Raw genomic sequence first — 20,962 nt, 5'->3', positions numbered from 1 at the left:
TCAGCCTCAGACTTACATCTGAACCTGTTGAATGAGATAGGATAGGTTGGTTCACTCAATACTTTTTCTGCCTCAGCTCGAATCCTGAACAAGTGATCTTGATCAAATGGTAATCCTTTAACCTGGTAGGTCGTGTCTCTGATTCCACTGGCCATGCGGGTCCAGTTTCTCTGGCCAGGCTCCCAACGCTCTATCTGGTATGTGATAGGACCTTTGTTAAATGGTGACATAGACTTGGGCCTCCATTTCAGGCGGAGGGAGTGACTTGTATCATCAATGTCTGTGATTTCTGGGACCTCAATTGGAGATGTCCAACCTACAATACACAATTACACATTCATCATTATGGTGTTTGACTATCTATCTTCAGAAGGATCGCAAAAAATATTAATTTATGTAATACCTATGTAGTCTTTAATCTTTGTCTTTGTATACTTCATTTATTCTTTATCTCACGTTCAAAAATGCAAAAATTTGTTTATATAAACTATATACTCATACCATCTTTAAAAATTACACTGTATCCTTAACATTTTAAGCTTTGGACACCATAACCTACTTCTAATTCCCAGCATTTTGATTGGCAGGGTGGGTCTGCTGAGGCCAAACTCATTCTCTGCCTGCACTCTGAAGCTGTAGTCTTTGTCGTTTCTCAGGTTGGTGACGTGATAGAATGGGTGTGGTATCCTCTTTACAAGTGGTCTCCAGGTGGTGCTGGGTGGTTCCTGGACGTAGATTGTGTATGTGATGGGACTGCTGTCTGCAAGGTACAGAGGAACATCAGCTGGTCTCCATGACAACCAGAATGAGCCAGATGGACCGATGTCATAAATTAATGGCTCTTCTTGGGGCATTGTGGGAGCCACTTTAAATAAATAACAGGTATCATTATTACTTAGATTATACTGATGATTTGAGAGATTAGACAACAAGAGGCCCATGGGCCACATCGCTCACCTGAGCACATTGGCTAGGCAAAAGCACAAATCAGTAAATCAGTTCAGTATTGAAAAGATTACCAACATTTTAACAAACTTGAACCTACACTACCTGAGGATGCTCCCATATCAATATGACTCATCATAGCATTGCTGTTTTTTAAAGATTTTTCCTATATATTTCTATGCAAAACTTTGATTGTTCATTGTGGCCCCACCCTACCCCAGGGGGTCATGATTTGAACAAACTTGAATCTACACTACCTGAGAATGCTTCCATATCAATATGACTCATCATGGCTTTGCTGTTCTTGAGAAGAAGAGTTTTAAAGATTTTTCCTATATATTTCTATGTAAAACTTTGACTGTTCATTGTGGTCCCGCCCTACCCCCGGGGGTCATGATTTGAACAAACTTGAATCTACACTACCTGAGGATGCTTCCATATAAATATGACTCATCATGGCTTTGCTGTTCTTGAGAAGAAGAGTTTTAAAGATTTTTCCTATATATTTCTATGTAAAACTTTGACTGTTCATTGTGGCCCCGCCCTACCCCCGGGGGTCATGATTTGAACAAATTTGAATCTACACTACCTGAGGATGCCTCCACATGAGTTTCATCTTTCCTGGCCCTGTGAAGATTTTTAAAAGATGCTATTAATTTTCCACTTATTCTTAATTATCTCCCCTTGGAAAAGGGCGTTGCCCTTCATTTGAACAAACTTGAACCCCCTTCACCCAAGGATGCTTTGTGGCAAGTTTGGCTGAAATTGGCCCAGTGGTTCTGGAGAAGAAGTCAAAAATGTGAAAAGTTTACAGAGAGACGGACAGACAGACAGACGGACTACAGACAAAATGGGATCAGAAAAGCTCACTTGAGCTTTCAGCTCAGGTGAGCTAAAAAGCATGAAAATAAAGAAAACAGATTGACTTTTTATTCATGTCTAATGAAAAATAAAAACACTTTCTTCTGATCACTTCATTATTTTTTTCCTGTATATACATGTATATCTTCAAGTAGTTAAAATTTTGCAACATATTTAAACAACATTTTATAAAATAAGCTAAGGCTTGTAAACAAAGTATATTTTACCAGCACGTTTCCTGACACAGACTTCAGGTGTGGGATCACTGATGCCCATGTCATTTTCTGCCCTGACCCTGAATCTGTAATCCTTGTCTGGATTCAGGTGGGTGACATGGAAGTCGGTATGTGGTATTCCTTTGGCCAGTGTCATCCAATCAGAGCGTGGCAGTTCCTGGACCTCCAGGCGATAAGTGACGGGTGAGTAGTCAGTGATGCGTGACGGCAGCTCTACAGATCTCCACTGTAACTTCAGCGAGTTTGGCTGCAGCTCAAACACATATGGTTGTTCTTGCGGCATTCTTGGTGGACCTTTGGTTTTAAATATGATTACATCCACATTACTTGATTTCTTTGGAACAGTATATGCCTTTTTAGTTGAAAGTTAAATTGAAAGCCTATGCTTTATCCCTATCTTTTGGGACATTATGTTTAAATAAATGTGGAAATCAAACTATCAAAAGTATCCTACCTTTCGTATTAAATCTGAAACTTGAGTAATTTTTTTACTTTCGTAAGATTGATACATTTGTTGAACTTACTAGCTCTTCGTGGCAGATAGACAGGCATACATGGTTCTGTCATGATATTATCAGCCTCTGCCCTTATTCTGAACAAGTAATCCCTGTCTGGACGTAGATTGGTCACATGGTAGCTTGTCTTGGGGACATTGGACACATAGGTCCTCCAGTGACCTCGTTCTGGGGGGTCCTGGATCTCGATGCGATAGGTGACCATGGGCATGTGACTGATGTGTCCAGGGAGGGTGGCTGGCTGCCAGGAGAGGACCACAGAGTCAGGGTTAAGGTTGGTCAGAATCGGCTCATACCGAGGGAAGACTGGTACTGGAAAGTGTGAATCAGGAATCAGTCATTCTGCCATTAAGCTTCTCACAATAATAGGTAAATATACACTGTAATCCATAATGTTGATAAAATAAAGGCAACATAGGCTTTAAATTATAATGATTTCCCTCTTATTTCAACTGAAGTGTTGCAATAAAAAAATTGAATAATTTAAATTTCCATGCATTACTTGTGCCCTTTAAATATATTGTATAAAATATGAAAACCTGGCTTCCTGTAGATTGTTGCAGGAAGTGAAGGTTCACTGCTTCCGAAATCTGTGTGTGCTTTGATGCGGAACTGGTATTCCTTTTCTGGTCGTAGACCCTTTACCAGGTAAGTAGTGTCTTGTACATTTCTAGCTACTGGCTCCCAGTTTGTGCTAGGAAGAGTTCTCATCTCTATTGCATAACGGATTGGTAATTTGTGACGAGCAAAATAAGGTAACTCAGCGGGTCTCCAGGACAACTGAACAGAGTCCTTGCCCCTTTCTACTGCTCTTGGCTCCTGTGAGAACAGTCTTGGTCGAACTGAAAAAAATAAAGATCATTATACCCAGAAAAACCTTATATCATACAGATTTTATCATTATCAGTCCTGAAAATTTAAGTGCACATTTCTGTAACAAATTTTTCACGTTTTGGATTTTAAATTGTTACTTTAATACTAAAGCTTGGGACATCACTTCTTTTTCAAAACCAAAATTATAGACCCTTGTCTTGAATACCTGGCAGTGAAGTAAGAGTCACATATGGAAGTGGTTCCATATCATAAGTTGATGTTCTAGGTGTGACCCTAAACAGATAGTCCTTATTTGGTCTTAAGCCTGTCACATGGTACTGAGTGTCAGGAACTCCAGTAGCAATTGGTCTCCATTCACGAGAAGGTGGTTCTTGCATGTCAATTCTGTATGAGATTGGCACTGTGGGGTCAATGTAAGGTCGTTGCCAGGACAATCTCAGAGAGTCAGGCTCAAGGTCAACAATATCTGGCATTCTGGGTAGAATAGATCTGGGAGCTATAAAAAAAAGGGAAAAAAGCTATAGATTTCATTAAAAGTTCATTTTTTCAATGATTGAAATACACATTTTACCCAGCACTTAACGAAATATACATGCATGTACTCATTTGAAAAGAAATGTCTACTCTATATTTAAAAGAAACCCCTTTAAAAAAAATTAAGAGCAACTTCTTTTGAAAAGGTAAATACAATGTAATTCTCTGATTAATATTTACACTCATTTTGCATGATTTTCTTCTGGATAGACAGTACAGTACCTGGAAGTGCTGTGAGAGACACAGGAGGCAGAGGCTGCAGAGGTCCAAGGCTAGTCTCTGGGATGATTCTAAACGTATAATCCCTGCTGGGTCCCAGACCCCGGATCCTGTAACTGGTGTCTGTGATTCCAGAGGCCAAGGGTCGCCAGTCCAAGCTCTGTGGAGCCTGCATCTGGATCTGGTATCTTAGGGGCCGTTTAGTGTCTACCACTGGTGGTTTCCAGGTGAGCTTTAGAGCATCTGACTCATCATACAGAAGCCTGGGCATGTCTGGCAGTGCTCTGCTGGGGGCTGGAGATTAACAGAAAACTATAGATATTATCCAGAAATATCTCTGCATCAAATATAATACATGTACATGTTCAACAAGAGAAAAAAAAATAAACCCCTATCCACAAACATGAGAGAAAAAGCTATCTTTGCTTATTTTCATACTGAATTCCATTATGGAATCACACCCTTTTGGCAGATGGGACGAATCTAAGCTTTCTTTAAAATGTGTGGGTATAATGGTTTGTGAAATAAGTAGAATGTATAAAATATACCTGGCACTGGTCTCCTATAGGAGACGGGCAGAGCATAGGAGGGTGGTGTTACTCCATACGGAGTTATGGCCCTTACTCTGAAGCGGTAGTCTCTGTCTGGCAGTAGGTCAGTTACGCGGTACCGTGTTGTGGGTAGACCAGACACAACAGGCCTCCATTCATCTAGTGGTGGCTCATTCATCTCCACCATGTACAGCAGTGGTTCCTCGTCACTGTGGTATGGTGGTATCTCCACTCGGTTCCAGGCTAAGCGGACCCCCTCAAAGTCTGGCTCTGTATCCTCAAGTTCCAGTCGGTCTATGGGGATTCTGGTGGTTGCTATCAAAAATATTTTTTTTAAAATGCAGATTTAATCAGGGCAAAGAGTAGAGCAGAGTTTAAAACTTCTGCATGAATAAAACAAATCCAAATATAAAAATATAACTTCAGAGCTCTGAGTAGTACATGTATATTACCAATGACAATTTTTTTTTAATTGACATACACTTCCCCTTGTCTGAAATACCTTGAATCAAGCTTCAATTTTTGAAATATACTTTAAGGAAAATCTGAAGACCTCAAGACTGATGTGGACTCTAGTAATATTTACCTAGAGTTCTGTAGAGAGAAGTTGAGGGAGATGGTTCACCATAAGCTCCACCCAAGGGCCTAGTCCTGACCCTAAATCTGTAGTCCTGTCCAGGAGTCAATCCCCTCACTGTGTAGCTCAGGTCAGGAATGTCCCTGGCAATCTGTCGCCAGTCATGTTTTGGTGGCTCTTGCATCTCTAACATGTACATAAGAGGTTCGTCTGTTGCTGAGAATGATGGGATATCTACCTTCTGCCAAGCCACACGGACAGAATCTGTCTCCATGTCAACAATGGTGGGTCTGCTGACTGGCACACCAGGGAAATCTGCATGGATAAGATATAATGTCAAATATACACATATATATGTAAAAAAAATTTCAAATTACTTAAAGGTTCTAAATTAAATAGAAGTTTATTTCAGCACTTGTACTTACGAGTAGCTCTGGGGATCCAAAGTGGTTCAGAAGATTCACTCTGTCCATACTTATTCTCTGCACGGACTCGGATGTTGTAGTCCCTGTCAGACTTCAGCTCTGGAAGGTAGTAACTGGTGTCCCTGATTCGATGGGCCACAGGGATCCAGTCTTTGGCTGGTAACTCCTGGGCCTCCAGGCGGTATGAAATGGGAGCCACCTTCTTGGCAGCCATTGGAGCCACTGCAGGTTTCCAGGCTAGCCGAACGGTTTCCTGACCCATCTCTGTCACAAAAGGCTTAGAGGATGGTAACTTTGGTGGAACTGTCATAAAAAAAAATCAATGTCAAAAAATACTTTAATCCCCTGAAAGAACTGCTTCAAAAATGAACAGCCAAGTATGCATCTGAACAGTTAATGTAACTTTACCTCTAGACTCATGTGGTTTCACATGGAATTTCTCAGCCATTTCTTCCTCCACTGTAAAAATAACAGACACATATGGTCATAACAAAAATAATCTAGCATCATCAATACTCGGAATCTATAATCTTTTAAATTCATTTTAAAAGTGACATTGACTTTAATACCTGGTTTGGGTCTTGACAACATAACAGGCTGTGTGGAGTCACTGATTCCAAACTGATTCTCAGCATGAACTCTGAAAGCATACTCTGTGTTAGGCCGTAAATTTTTTACCATGTGAGTATTTCCATGAATACCTGTGGCCACCTTATGCCAGTCAAACCCTGGCAATTCACGAGCCTCAATGACATATTTGACATTTCTACCCTCTGGTGGCAGAGTGGATGTGTATGCTGGTGACCATGACAACCTGACCGACTCTTCTCTGATGTCCGTCAGTGACGGTTTGTCGTATGGCAGAGTTGGAACAGCTGGTAAAAAAGAGTGATTTTTACAATCCCTTCATTCAATACATTATTCTTCATTAAGTATAGTGAGTAATTTTAAATTAAAAATGACACAAAACCAAAATGTTCCTGGATAGCATGTTAGTAACACAGCTGAAGGTGATATTTTTTGTAGGAAACTTAATTTCAAACAATTTTATTTACCTTCGTGATCTGACTTGGTGGAGTCACGAGAGAAACGTCTTGCAAACGGAGAGTATTCTCCATCCACAGATGAGTCCTTCTTCATCTTTGTACCTGTACGTTAGTGAAATGTGAATATTTTTGTTTAAAATCATATATTAAAACAATGGATCTCTAAACTGCTTTACAATATTTTATTTGAAAGGAAATGTTTCTGCTTATATTGTGTGTGTGTTGGATAATAGTGGTTTTATAGACATACCCTTTCTAGTAAAAAGGATAATAGATATCTGAAGATGTCTATGTTCTTACTTGGTAGTTCCAGTGATGCGGTACAGCTAGTTTCTCCCGCTGGATTATTGATTTTACATGTATACTGTCCAGTATCAGACTCCATCACATCTCGTATTGTCAGAGTACAGTTACCCCCGTCTCGATTTATCCAGTAGTGGGAGCCAGGAGTCAGGGGTTTATTATCCTTATACCTTAAAAAATAAAAAAAAGTTATAATGCTCTGGCTAACCAAAAACTTTATCACTAGCAATGTAATTACTTTAAACAATCAGTTTTTCAGAGACCAAACACTTGAGATTCCTGAACAAGATTCAAAAATAGTAGAAGGTAAAGTTACCATGTGACATTGGGTTCTGGTATCCCCATTACTTTACACTCAAACTTGGCAGATTTAGATTTTCCTTCTGGTGTGTAAATGTCCTCTATTCTCTTGATGAATGTGGGGGCACAGCCATATTTGGCATCAAAGTCTTTTTGCCTGAAACTTTAAAAAGAGAACATATTTGAAAACTTGACTTAAAATGCTAGAACAGCATTACACTATCTTCTTCAAAGATACATATAGGTATCAATGTATCCCTTGTAAATTTCTTTGAAAAAGGCATTACTATCATTACTTTAGTGAATTTTATAGAAGTGATCAGAAATCAGACATTTTAAAAGCTAATGTTTTTAACTGAGTTCATTTGCTTACCTTGGCTGATCCTCTTTGAATTCCATTGGAGCACGTTTGACGGTCAGTTTACTACTGCAATACACTTCACCCTCAGAGTTAACAGCCTTACAAGTGATCTTGCCTTCATCCTCCTGACGAAGGTCATTCAAGGTCAGTCTGTAAGTGTCCGCTTCCTGACTCATCTGAAATCTTCTGTGAGTTTCCTATAAAGGACAAAAGCAACAAGACTTCAGACCCATATAGAAAATAACTTGTCACTTTGGAAGCCATGACACTTGCATATTTTGGTTTGATGTGAGTAACAGATATTGACTTGTGGCTGCAAAGTCCTGTGACTTACACATATTGGTTTGTGATTGTACAGCAATGTGACAGGATATTGGTTTGTGGTTGTATAGAGACTTACAAATATTGGTTTGTGGTTGTATAGAGACTTATAGATATTGGTTTATGGTTGTATAGAGACTTATAGATATTGGTTTATGGTTGTACAGAGACATGACTTACATATATTGGTTTGTGGTTGTACAGCCATGTGACTTATAGATATATGTATTGATTTCTGGTTGTATTCACACTTACAGATATTGGTTTGTGGTTGTATAGCCAGGAGACTTTAGGTTTGGGTTCACCTACTGCCACCACCTCAAATACCACCTGACCTCCAGCTGTTGAAGTGACATCATCTATAGAACAGAAAATGATTAGGTTTGTAATATTATTTGTAATAATTTTGAACAGAGGTATAGATAAGCATAAGCTCAGACCTTTGTACTTGTGGGTTTTTTTTCTATGGATGAAATGGTTACCTGGTGGAAATTTGTTTAAATATATAATTCAACTATATTTTTTCGATACGTGTTCACAGCTATTTCAATCTTTGTCTAAACATACACCAGCTACCAAGAATGTTTTTGACAACTACTCCACCAGGATCATCTCGTTCACTTTTCCAATTACCTATTCTCTTTAAGAATTTGGGTAGCATGGGGACCCCTTTAATGCTCTGATCCAGCAGTGTCAGCCCTGCAGAGCACACTGCCTCCCCCAGGGAGTTCTTTAGGTGACAGGAGTAGGTCCCGGCATCCTTGGACAGAGACTTTTTAATGGACAGGCTACAGATGTTCTCCTGTTGCTGGATCTGAATATTGTCTGATGATTTGATTTCCAGATCATTTAACAACCACCTACATGTATATGAAAGAACAAAACACTGTATTGATCAATCTACTACACAGGAGATGAAATCACTAAGAATTCAAGTCTCTCTTATTCATAATTTTTATTTCTCCAAGTTTTCATCAAATAATGTTGTGGGATTATTCATTTCACTTTTACATTAATGTTTATGAAAGGAATCTGAATTAAAATTTTATTAAACTATCAAAATACACCATGGTGACTTTGTTTTCTACCTGATGAAAAATTATCACTTGGCATTCATTACCTGACAACTGGCCTTGGTTTTCCTGCTATCATACACTGTCCTTACCTGACAACTGGCCTTGGTTTTACTGCTATCATACACTGTCCTTACCTGATAACTGGCTTTGGTTTTACTCCCTACCTGACAACTGGCCTTGGTTTTACTGCTATCATACACTGTCCTTACCTGACAACTAGCCTTGGTTTTACTGCTATCATAAACTGTCCTTACCTGACAACTGGCCTTGGTTTTACTCCTTACCTGACAACTGGCCTTGGTTTTACTGCTATCATACACTATCCTTACCTGACAACTGGCCTTGGTTTACTCCTTACCCGACAACTGGCCTTGGTTTTACTGCTATCATACACTGTCCTTACCTGACAACTGGCCTTGGTTTTACTCCCTACCTGACAACTGGCCTTGGTTTTACTGCTATCATACACTGTCCTTACCTGACAACTAGCCTTGGTTTTACTGCTATCATACACTGTCCTTACCTGACAACTGGCCTTGGTTTTACTCCTTACCTGACAACTGGCCTTGGTTTTCCTGCTATCATACACTGTCCTTACCTGACAACTAGCCTTGGTTTTACTCCTTACCTGACAACTGGCCTTGGTTTTACTGCTATCATATACTGTCCTTACCTGACAACTGGCCTTGGTTTTACTCCTTACCTGACAACTGGCCTTGGTTTTCCTGCTATCATACACTGTCCTTACCTGACAACTAGCCTTGGTTTTCCTGCTATCATACACTTCCTTACCTGACAACTAGCCTTGGTTTTACTCCTTACCTGACAACTGGCCTTGGTTTTACTGCTATCATACACTGTCCTTACCTGACAACTAGCCTTGGTTTTACTGCTATCATACACTGTCCTTACCTGACAACTAGCCTTGGTTTTACTGCTATCATACACTTCCTTACCTGACAACTAGCCTTGGTTTTACTCCTTACCTGACAACTAGCCTTGGTTTTCTTGCTATCATACACTGTCCTTACCTGACAACTAGCCTTGGTTTTACTCCTTACCTGACAACTGGCCTTGGTTTTACTGCTATCATACACTGTCCTTACCTGACAACTGGCCTTGGTTTTACTGCTATCATACACTGTCCTTACCTGACAACTGGCCTTGGTTTTCCTGCTATCATACACTTCCTTACCTGACAACTAACCTTGGTTTTACTCCTTACCTGACAACTGGCCTTGGTTTTACTGCTATCATACACTGTCCTTACCTGACAACTGGCCTTGGTTTTCCTGCTATCATACACTCTCCTTACCTGACAACTGGCATTGGTTTTCCTGCTATCATACACTGTCCTTACCTGACAACTGGCATTGGTTTTCCTGCTATCATACACTGTCCTTACCTGACAACTGGCCTTGGTTTTCCTGCTATCATACACTGTCCTTACCTGACAACTGGCATTGGTTTTACTATCATACACTGTCCTTACCTGACAACTGGCCTTGGTTTTCCTGCTATCATACACTGTCCTTACCTGACAACTGGCATTGGTTTTCCTGCTATCATACACTGGAAAGTGGTGGGCAAACCTTCTGTAATTGTCTGGTCATAAAACTTTGTCAAAAACTTGGGAGCAATATCTGTATCCTCTAGCTGTTCTTCCAGAGCTGAAACAATCATTTCAAAACCAAGCTAAATATTAAAACTGCTATCTAATGTCAATTAAAACAATGATTCATAGATTAACACCCCTATAGTTTGTTTGTTAAGAAGATAGGAATAAATTTAATGAAATTTTAAGAAATCATTTCCCCAAGGGCAAGCTACAAATGATTATAATCAGATTTTGAACAAGATTCTGATTTGTACTGAATCAAGGATTCTCCAGTTTTATTATCTATATAAATCTGGATTGTCATGGACTTTGGAGGAAGAGAAAAAGATATGTAGCACCCTCTGAGTGTCTTGTAGTTGCTGATTAATGACCTACCAATGACATTAAGGTAAGCCTCTGTCATGGCCTCCCCATACTTGTTGTGAGCCCAGCAGGTGTAGCGACCTGTGTCCCCCATCTCCACATTCTGTACCAGCAGGGAGTAAATCTCATTGTTATAGTTCAGGAGTTTGTAACGATCACCAGATTGCACCACCTTACCGTCTTTCATCCTGTAAATAAAAAAGATGTATGGATTTTACAAACATCAAACTAAAACCTGAAGTGAAAGAATGGCCATCTAAAATGTTATCATCTTAAAGAATAAAGAATATTTTAGAATGCTTAATTTATCAAACTTATCAGACAAAAATTTAATTTAGATTTTTAAGTCAGAAGTTTCTTATTCGAGTGTTGCAATGCATAGTCAGTTATTCTTAATTCAGATTTTGCTAGAATGAATGTGGCCAGACTTTGCTGGTGATTTGGGTGTGACCAGACAAGGGATTTGAGGCATTACCAAACTTACCAGGTGATTTCTGGTTTACGGTGAGTCACCATGTGGCATTACCAAACTTACCAGGTGATTTCTGGTTTAGGGTGAGCCACCACACGGCAGTCGAAACGAGCCAGTCTTCCCTCCTCCACCTGACAACTGTTCATCTGGAAGAAGTAGGCTGGAGTCTGGAATTCCTCCTCAGCCAAACCTTCCTTGTATTTCTTCAGACTGGAAGGCTGGGCTATAATATATATGAAATATTTAGAAATCTTCACTTCTCACAAATATCAAAATGAATCATTTTTAGCATGGAATAATCAAAACATCAGCATATTTCTGAAATCATGCATAATCTGACATATCTCTACATCCTAAACTCTAGAACTTGCATTTGTTTGATTAATAAAGTAGGAAACTGGGGCATTTCTAACAAAAAAAACAACAGAATCAAGACCTTACCATTTCCGACAAGTAGCTCAGCTGAGCTGATAGTAGATCCATTGACGTTCATGGCTCTAGCTGTGTAGAGCCCAGTGTCCTCTTTCTTGGTTTTGGGGAATTCCAGAATGTGGACGTTCCCCTCAGACAGAACACGGCACATGTCTGTGCTCTTCAGTGGTCGATTGTTCTTCAGCCATAACACTTTGGGTTGTGGTATACCAACAACAACACATTCTAGTCTGGCCGTAGAGTTCTCTGTAATAATCAAACCATACACACAACTATTAGCAAAAATTTGTAGATCATTGGTTATTCATCAAGCTCAATGGAATGTGTTGAAATAAATCTATTGAATAATTTTTATACTATAAACTATTTTCTTGAGTTTTTGCCCTGATATGTAATATTTTATCTGATATAACTGTTTTCTTGAGTTTTTGTCCTGATATTGTAATATTTTATCTGATATAACTGTTTTCTTGAGTTTTTGCCCTGATATTGTAATATTTTATCTGATATAACTGTTTTCTTGAGTTTTTGCCCTGATATTGTAATATTTTACCTGATATTACTGTTTTCTTGAGTTTTTGCCCTGATATTGTAATATCTTATCTGATATAACTGTTTTCTTGAGTTTTTGCCCTGATATTGTAATTACCTGATATTACTGTTTTCTGGAGTTTTTGCCCTGATATTGTTTGTTTGTTTGTTTGTATGTTGTTTAACGTCCCTCTCGAGAATTTTTCACTCATATGGAGACGCCACTACTTGCCAGTGGAGAGCTGCAAATTTTTGACCTATGCTCGGCACTCAGGGCCATTGAGCAGTGAGGGATCTTTTTCGACACGGGACCTCGGTTTATACGGTCTCATCCGAAGGACCGGTCTCCGCGTCCCACAGTGGGATTCGAACCAACGACGTAAGGATCAACTCCTTACTCCGTGACTCTAGAGCAGACGCTCTACCACTGCGCCACGCGGGTGACCTCTGATATTGTAATATTTTACCTGATATAACTATTTTCTTGAGTTTTAGCTCTGATATTGTAACATTTTACCTGATATAACTATTTTCTTGAGCTTTAGCTCTGATATTGTAACATTTTATCTGATATAACTATTTTCTTGAGCTTTAGCTCTGATATTGTAATATTTTACCTGATATAACTGTTTTCTTGAGCTTTTTCCTGAAGATTGGTCTAGTTGTTCCATCTTCAAACTCTGGCTGTATATCATGGCTGGTGTCTATGATCTTGAAATCTGTATTTATACAAATATTAATATATATAGAATTAGAATTCTTAAAATACTCCTGTAACTATTAACTATTTTTTTCCCACAGTATATATATAATGCCTATGGAAACTTTTATATGTATAACTAATTTTCCTTAGTATTCAAATTTTTGTCTTTTTTATACCTTGAAAAAAAAAAAATGCAATCAGATCTTTATGTCATACGAGGGTTGTTCGGAAAGTTCGTGGACTTCTGTCATATCTTTTTTATTTAACGTCATATGTTATCCAAATTTGGTAGAAATATTTTAACAATAAATTTAAACGATTTGTATTAAATTTTTCAAAAATATCATGATTTATTTAAAACTTATCCAGAATTAAAAACTGCAAAAATCGGATCGCGGCGCAGGTGAAAATTTAGTAATTTACAAACAATACACTAAATAATGTCTGTAGTCATCTTCTCTGTAAAATGGAGCAAAAACGAAAAAATCCTAGACGGTTAAATTAAGAACTGTTATATCGATTCGTATTCCAAATTATGGCTCAATATTTTGCTTCAGTAAAAAGAAAGCAATTTGAGAAGAAAGGTAGTCCTGATTGAAAACGACAAAAACGATGATGTTATAGAACGTCACGGAGCAGCAGGTAACGATGCAGTTTTGTGTTATACTCGGGGAAAATCCTGAATAAACGCTAAAAATGTTGGAGGAATCAGAAAATATGCCACAAGCGAGTCGTGCATGTGTGTGTAAATGGTAGAGAGACTCTGTATCGGACGAGGACAATCTGTGAAGAAACGGTTTAACTGTAAAAATCTGAACGAAAACTTTTAAAAATTGGGACGTCATGGAAAGACGTAGGCGCTTCAGAGTTGCTGATCTTATGAAAGCACAGTTATGCGGTAAAAGAAATTAAAAATTAACAAAGGAAATTATAAAACGAGAACAATTGTTAGAAAAATAAATGTCAAGTGATTGAAAAAGGTTTTTAATACGTGGGTATTGGACTATACTGTGTGAATGTATAGGGATAGAATTTTTAAGAAACTCTTGACGCTGTTTTTGACGTTACATTGCTTTTAAGTGTGCGCCGTGGTTACAGAACATGTTGATTTTAAAATGAAGTAAATTAATTTCTATCAAATCGAATGGAATGAAATTTCACAGATCAACAAAACAAATATTTTTACACATGATATTGTGCTTATTTTTAATTTCTTGGAAGTAGTATAACAAAGATTGTCATCGTCCACGAACTTTTCGAACAACCCTCGTATATGCACTCTTGGATACATATGAAAGTGACTGTAAGTAATGAGTAAGCTTTTATAGATAATCTGTGACACCTACCGTCAGAGCTAGCCAGGGAGACATTGTCTGCAGTCTCTGCTCTTTTCACAGCTGAAGATTTGACTTTGGGGGTCTTGGTCGCGATTTTTCGGTGTTCTGGCATCTTGGAAGGTTTTTCTACATTAACTCCTACAGTATGAAAAGCTTCAATTTAGATGCTTAAAAAGATATACAAGATACAATAATACCAGCAAATACATTCCTCCTGAACATCAGTAAAATGTTGTTCTTGCAAACAGAATGAAGCTCCCTGTAAAAAGAAATTATTCTCCAGAGATTGACTAACAAAGTATAGATCAACTTCCAAAAATAAGATATTCTAGCTGCATTCCACTGTATGAAAGATTGAAGTCTTAACCATGTTAACATTCCAAAAACTTAATGATAAAGGAACAAGTTATTTGATTGTAAGAAAGAAAAATATTAGTGATATTTATTTTGACATATTTTAATACTTGTAACCTGATAGAAATCAAACTTTTTCAATCTAACTGTCGATGTAATATATGATTTGATCATACAATTTCTGTTTGTCAGAAAGGACACGAAATATTAAATGTTTTGTTTTTGATACAATTTTGTATCAGACATACCTTGTCTGGAACGTGTTTATATTACATACTGGTTATTATTAATGTGTTATAAGAACAGTATTTATGGTACAACTTCATCATTTAATTGCATGAACATGCTGAATTTTTGATAACCCTCATCACAGCTAGATTGAGTGAGCAAGAACAAGACACCTATACACTCAGACAAGTCTGCTGTTCTAAATCTGGATTATAAAACATTCCATAGAACATTACATACTCCACTGAAGAATTCCTGAAACCAAAATAAACACTATTTGCTGTATCACATTCCTACAGATTTGTGTAGATGAATAATATTCCAGTAACACACACAAACGACCACAGTCTCTGATTAAAAACAGTATAAGAGTCCTGAGGAGTGATTTGACATTGATATGACCTCTGTAGACAATTTGTTATCACACGCCCTACAGCTTCTGTAGCTGTACACAGATCACAGATAACAGGGCAGCTTCAATACACAACCTCTCTATTAGTGTACTTGAAATAGTCAAAATACATGGGCACTTTAATTTCTATTCAATAAGACAAATTGCAGCACACCCTCTGTAGACAAGGTTCTAATTAAGTATTGCCAGTCTGTAGAGAATGCAAGAAAGAATGTAACACAGCAGGTGTACTAAAACCTCACTTAAACCTGTACAAACCAAACCTGCCTAAGAGCCTAGCTGTTCTACAGGAATACACTTTATATGATAAAACCTGCTCAAGAGCCTTTACTCTTATCAAGTTCTCTAAGATAAATTTCTGTATATTTTCCAGGGTGCAGCCATTATTTTGATGGCATCAGAGGAGGTGAGAAAAGGAGAATTAATTACTATGTGTGTTGTAGTTAGGTAAGAACATTACAACCAGATGTGAGCAATAAAAACTCCCAAACTCACCAATATACAGTCTACCTAGCCTGCCTGTATCTCACCAATACACTGTCTACCTAGTATAACTGTATTTCACCAATACACAGTCTAACTAGCCTGACTGTATCTCACCAATACAGTCTACCTAGCCTAGCTATATCTCACCAATACAGTCTACCTAGCCTAGCTGTATCTCACCAATACAGTCTACCTAGCCTAGCTGTATCTCACCAATACACAGTCTACCTAGCCTAGCTGTATCTCACCAATACACAGTCTACCTAGCCTAGCTGTATCTCACCAATACACAGTCTACCTAGCCCAGCTGTATCTCACCAATATACAGTCTACCTAGCCTAGCTGTATCTCACCAATACACAGTCTACCTAGCCTAGCTGTATCTCACCAATACACAGTCTACCTAGTATAGCTGTATCTCACCAATACACAGTCTACCTAGCCTAGCTGTATCTCACCAATACACAGTCTACCTAGCCTAGCTGTATCTCACCAGTACACAGTCTACCTAGCCTGCCTGTATCTCACCAATACACAGTCTACCTAGCCTGCCTGTATCTCACCAATACACAGTCTACCTAGCCTAGCAGTATCTCACCAATACACAGTCTACCTAGCCTAGATGTATCTCACCAATACACAGTCTACCTAGCCTAGCTGTATCTCACCAATACACAGTCTACCTAGCCTAGCTGTATCTCACCAATACACAGTCTACCTAGCCTGCCTGTATCTCAACAATATACAGTCTACCTAGCCTGCCTGTATTTCACCAATACACAGTCTACCTAGCCTGCCTGTATCTCACTAATATACAGTCTACCTAGCCTGCCTGTATTTCACCAATACACAGTCTACCTAGTATAACTGTATCTCACTAATATACAGTCTACCTAGCCTGCCTGTATCTCACCAATACACAGTCTACCTAGCCCAGCTGTATCTCACCAATACACAGTCTACCTAGCCTGCCTGTATCTCACCAATACACAGTCTACCTAGCCTAGCTGTATCTCACCAATACACAGTCTACCTAACCTAGCTGTATCTCACCAATACACAGTCTACCTAGCCTAGCTGTATCTCACCAATACACAGTCTACCTAGCCTAGCTGTATCTCACCAATACACAGTCTACCTAGCCCAGCTGTATCTCACCAATATACAGTCTACCTAGCCTAGCTGTATCTCACCAATACACAATCTCAGGGCTCGACATTAACTTTTTTCCCTACTTGTCCATTCGGACAAGTGACCAGGACATCTACTTGTCTGAACTTCAACTTCACTTGTCCGAACATTGTTCAATAAAGATACAATACTGTCAACTTGAAAACTAAAATAAAGTCCATTATATGTGCTTGATTCGTGATGTTATTGATAAATACATAAAAACAAAATTTTATCTAGACTTTCTGTCCTAACAACAACATAAATGTTCACAAATGAAATGTCAACATCCAACAGAATCTAAACTTCGTAACTCGACGTAACTTTCATGCCTCTGCAGTAGTATGCAATTAGTGAACTTCGATCCTGATCAAGTGTGAACTCGATTACATAGCGATCCATATCGGGATCGAAGTTCATTTTTTTATGTACTGCTTCCGTCAGTCGTTCTTTTTATTACTTGAAGACTTCTTTACCTTAAAATGCACTTGTCCAATCAGACAAGTGCCTGGCAATATTCACTTGTCCATAATTTTTTTTCACTGGTACCGGACAAGCGGACAAGCGTTAATGTCAAGCCCAGAGTCAACCTACCCTAGCTGTATCTCACCAATACACAGTCTACCTAGTATAGCTGTATCTCACAAATACACAGTCTACCTAGCCTAGCTGTATCTCACCAATACACAGTCTACCTAGCCTAGCTGTATCTCACAAATACACAGTCTACCTAGCCTAGCCGTATCTCACCAATATACAGTCTACCTAGCCTGCCTGTATTTCACCAATACACAGTCTACCTAGCCTAGCTGTATCTCATCAATACACAGTCTACCTAGCCTAGCTGTATCTCACCAATACACTGTCTACCTAGCCTAGCTGTATCTCACCAATACACAGTCTACCCAGCCTAGCTGTATCTCACCAATACACAGTCTACCTAGCCTAGCTGTATCTCACCAATACACAGTCTACCTAGCCTTATCTCACCAATACACAGTCTACCTAGCCTTATCTCACCAATACACAGTCTACCTAGCCTTATCTCACCAATACACAGTCTACCTAGCCTAGCTGTATCTCAACAATACACAGTCTACCTACCCTAGCTGTATCTCACCAATACACAGTCTACCTAGCCTTATCTCACAAAAAAACAGTCTACCTAGCCTTATCTCACCAATACACAGTCTACCTAGCCTAGCTGTATCTCACCAATACACAATCTACCTAGCCTAGCTGTATCTCACCAATACACAGTCTACCTAGCCTAGCTGTATCTCACCAATACACTGTCTACCTAGCCTAGCTGTATCTCACCAATACACAGTCTACCTAGCCTAGCTGTATCTCACCAATACACAGTCTACCTAGCCTAGCTGTATCTCACCAATACACAGTCTACCTAGTATAGCTGTATCTCACCAATACACAGTCTACCTAGTATAGCTGTATCTTACCAATACACAGTCTACCTAGCCTAGCTGTATCTCACCAATACACAGTCTACCTAGCCTAGCTGTATCTCACCAATACACAGTCTACCTAGCCTAACTGTATCTCACCAATACACAGTCTACCTAGCCTAGATGTATCTCACTAATACACAGTCTACCTAGCCTAGCTGTATCTCACCAATACACAGTCTACCTAGCCTGCCTGTATCTCACCAATACACAGTCTACCTAGCCTAGCTGTATCTCACCAATACACAGTCTACCTAGCCCAGCTGTATCTCACCAATACACAGTCTACCTAGCCTAGCTGTATCTCACCAATACACAGTCTACCTAGCCTAGCTGTATCTCACCAATACACAGTCTACCTAGCCTAGCTGTATCTCACCAATACACAGTCTACCTAGCCTAGCTGTATCTCACCAATACACAGTCTACATAGCCAAGCTGTATCTCACCAATACACAGTCTACCTAGCCTAGGTTATCTCAAACAATACACTCAAACAGCCGAACATTAATTTGGGGGGAAGGGGTGGGGGTGGGGGGTCAACTCCTGGAAAACATAAAACTGTTGGAAATTATGGTATATACCATATGCTAGTATTCTATTTTTAAATGTGAAATCTGTATCATTTTAAATGCTAGCATTTTAAAGAGTCAATAATCAAAATCCAAGACAGATTACAAACTTTTACCAAAGTCCTCAGTGACTTTAATTCACACCTAGAGAAATTTTGCTTAAAAAACTAAAGTAATTCTTAAAACATTAAGCAGCACCTTTACATTTGGATGTAGTTTTATTTCTTCATTGTGTTTCTTGAACACATGGTAAAGTCAACAATGGATTTAAGAAAGCAAATTGCAACATGCAATTTCTCCAAAATCTATTTTCAGCAAAATCTGTTAATTATCTTTATATCTTTTTTTTTTAATTTATTAAAAAATCTAACATCTTGCTTGAGCTTTTATGAATTTTTGTACATACACATGTATGTACAAATTCTAAACTAGAATACAATAGATGGGTCAGTTAGCATTTCTGAGAACCATGCCAAATGTCACAGAATGAACAGAGACAAAACATTGAAATAGTATATAGTTTTTGACATGATTTGGTTTTCATTTACATGAAATTTTCAGTTTGAGAGAAGGCATTAACAACATTGGAAAAGCTCAATCAAGACAAAATATTATTAGGGGTGAAAAATTTATCAAACCCATAAGTAAATTTTGCCAAAATATCCTTACATGTTTTTTGCATGGTGATGCATGTAAAAGTCTGGATATAAACTTTTGATTTTATAAACAATTGGCATTGATTCAGATCTGATTAAGCCTGAACAGAATGTTAAGAATTCCTCAGTTTTAACTGTATGACGTCAGTACATTCTCTGTCTGTATGATTTCTACCATCTCACTCATTAAACCTTCAAATCTGTTTTAATTTTATCTTATGGAGGCATGTTAAAGGTACTCCCAAAACAATTACATAATTTTAACATATAATCACTCAGAGTTCATGAGAGTTTATAAGAGATTAGCTTAAAATTTACATTGCCACTTGTCAGTAATCATTTTTATTACTTTAGGCCAGCATTTAACTGATAGCATTCAAAACAGAAACATTATATTATAGATTATCAGTTTGTTTCACCGTAACATAATAAGAAAATCAGCCTATATTCCCATTATTGTCCTGGTAAACCTGATATATATATATAAGATGCTTTGTGTCCAGGTATATTTTGAGGTAAACAAAACAACATGTAGTTATTTTGGGTTTGTCAGTCTCTCAGACAGCTAACTAGCTAAGGAACGCATATAATTTTCTGTGTATGATCTACTGTCTATGATTTACTGTGAAGTCTCCAGTACAGAGAGGAGACAGATTCTTACATTCAATTACTGTAACTTCCTCTGATCGTTACCTGCATTTCTGAGAAGTAAATGGAGTCAGACTTCCACAAAATTAGATCAACCATATCTCACTGATAATGTCATGTGACATAATGAAAGCCACGGATTGATTAGTTGTGAGATACTATAACATTTCAGAAATCTGCGCATCACTTTCTTGGTATCTAAATAACTCGATCAGATTTTAAAAAAAAAAACAACAACACAGAAATCCCTCAAAATACTAAGATACACCAAAAGTTTTGCAAGAGTAAAGAGAGAAATGTACAAAATCTGTTTTCGATGGCTTTCTTTCCTATCTGTGAGTTATTTTTCTGTGGGTGTAGAGATAGGAGGATATATTTTAGAAGTAGAAGTTTCATATCTATTTGATGGC

The 20,962-nt window shown here is 38.3% G+C and overlaps 1 protein-coding gene across 2 annotated transcripts in view; it reads right to left on the bottom strand.

Moving 5' to 3' along the window:
- The window catches only part of LOC133174336 (twitchin-like), a 92,097-nt gene that overhangs the window by 47,543 nt on the left and 23,592 nt on the right, over positions 1–20,962 (bottom strand). For both annotated transcript variants that reach the window (XM_061309443.1, XM_061309445.1), the window contains 24 exons: positions 14,570–14,698; positions 13,138–13,239; positions 11,999–12,235; positions 11,621–11,780; positions 11,098–11,273; positions 10,642–10,774; positions 8,662–8,888; positions 8,284–8,387; positions 7,720–7,904; positions 7,363–7,509; positions 7,044–7,216; positions 6,753–6,845; positions 6,267–6,572; positions 6,106–6,156; positions 5,698–6,000; positions 5,282–5,587; positions 4,693–5,010; positions 4,148–4,438; positions 3,597–3,887; positions 3,097–3,399; positions 2,567–2,869; positions 2,034–2,336; positions 560–865; positions 17–316 (listed from right to left, as the gene is read on the bottom strand). In XM_061309443.1, the coding sequence (XP_061165427.1) occupies positions 17–316; positions 560–865; positions 2,034–2,336; positions 2,567–2,869; positions 3,097–3,399; positions 3,597–3,887; positions 4,148–4,438; positions 4,693–5,010; positions 5,282–5,587; positions 5,698–6,000; positions 6,106–6,156; positions 6,267–6,572; positions 6,753–6,845; positions 7,044–7,216; positions 7,363–7,509; positions 7,720–7,904; positions 8,284–8,387; positions 8,662–8,888; positions 10,642–10,774; positions 11,098–11,273; positions 11,621–11,780; positions 11,999–12,235; positions 13,138–13,239; positions 14,570–14,698 (5,247 nt within the window). The remainder of the gene's footprint in view (positions 1–16; positions 317–559; positions 866–2,033; positions 2,337–2,566; positions 2,870–3,096; positions 3,400–3,596; positions 3,888–4,147; positions 4,439–4,692; positions 5,011–5,281; positions 5,588–5,697; positions 6,001–6,105; positions 6,157–6,266; positions 6,573–6,752; positions 6,846–7,043; positions 7,217–7,362; positions 7,510–7,719; positions 7,905–8,283; positions 8,388–8,661; positions 8,889–10,641; positions 10,775–11,097; positions 11,274–11,620; positions 11,781–11,998; positions 12,236–13,137; positions 13,240–14,569; positions 14,699–20,962) is intronic.

Source organism: Saccostrea echinata, unplaced genomic scaffold (assembly GCF_033153115.1).
Source record: "Saccostrea echinata isolate AGI-Se365-2 ecotype Australia unplaced genomic scaffold, CSIRO_AGI_Sech_v1 ptg000057l, whole genome shotgun sequence".
NCBI lineage: Eukaryota > Metazoa > Mollusca > Bivalvia > Ostreida > Ostreidae > Saccostrea > Saccostrea echinata.
The sequence above is the reverse complement of the archived record's forward strand: the minus strand, read 5'-3'. Positions and strand labels throughout refer to the sequence as shown.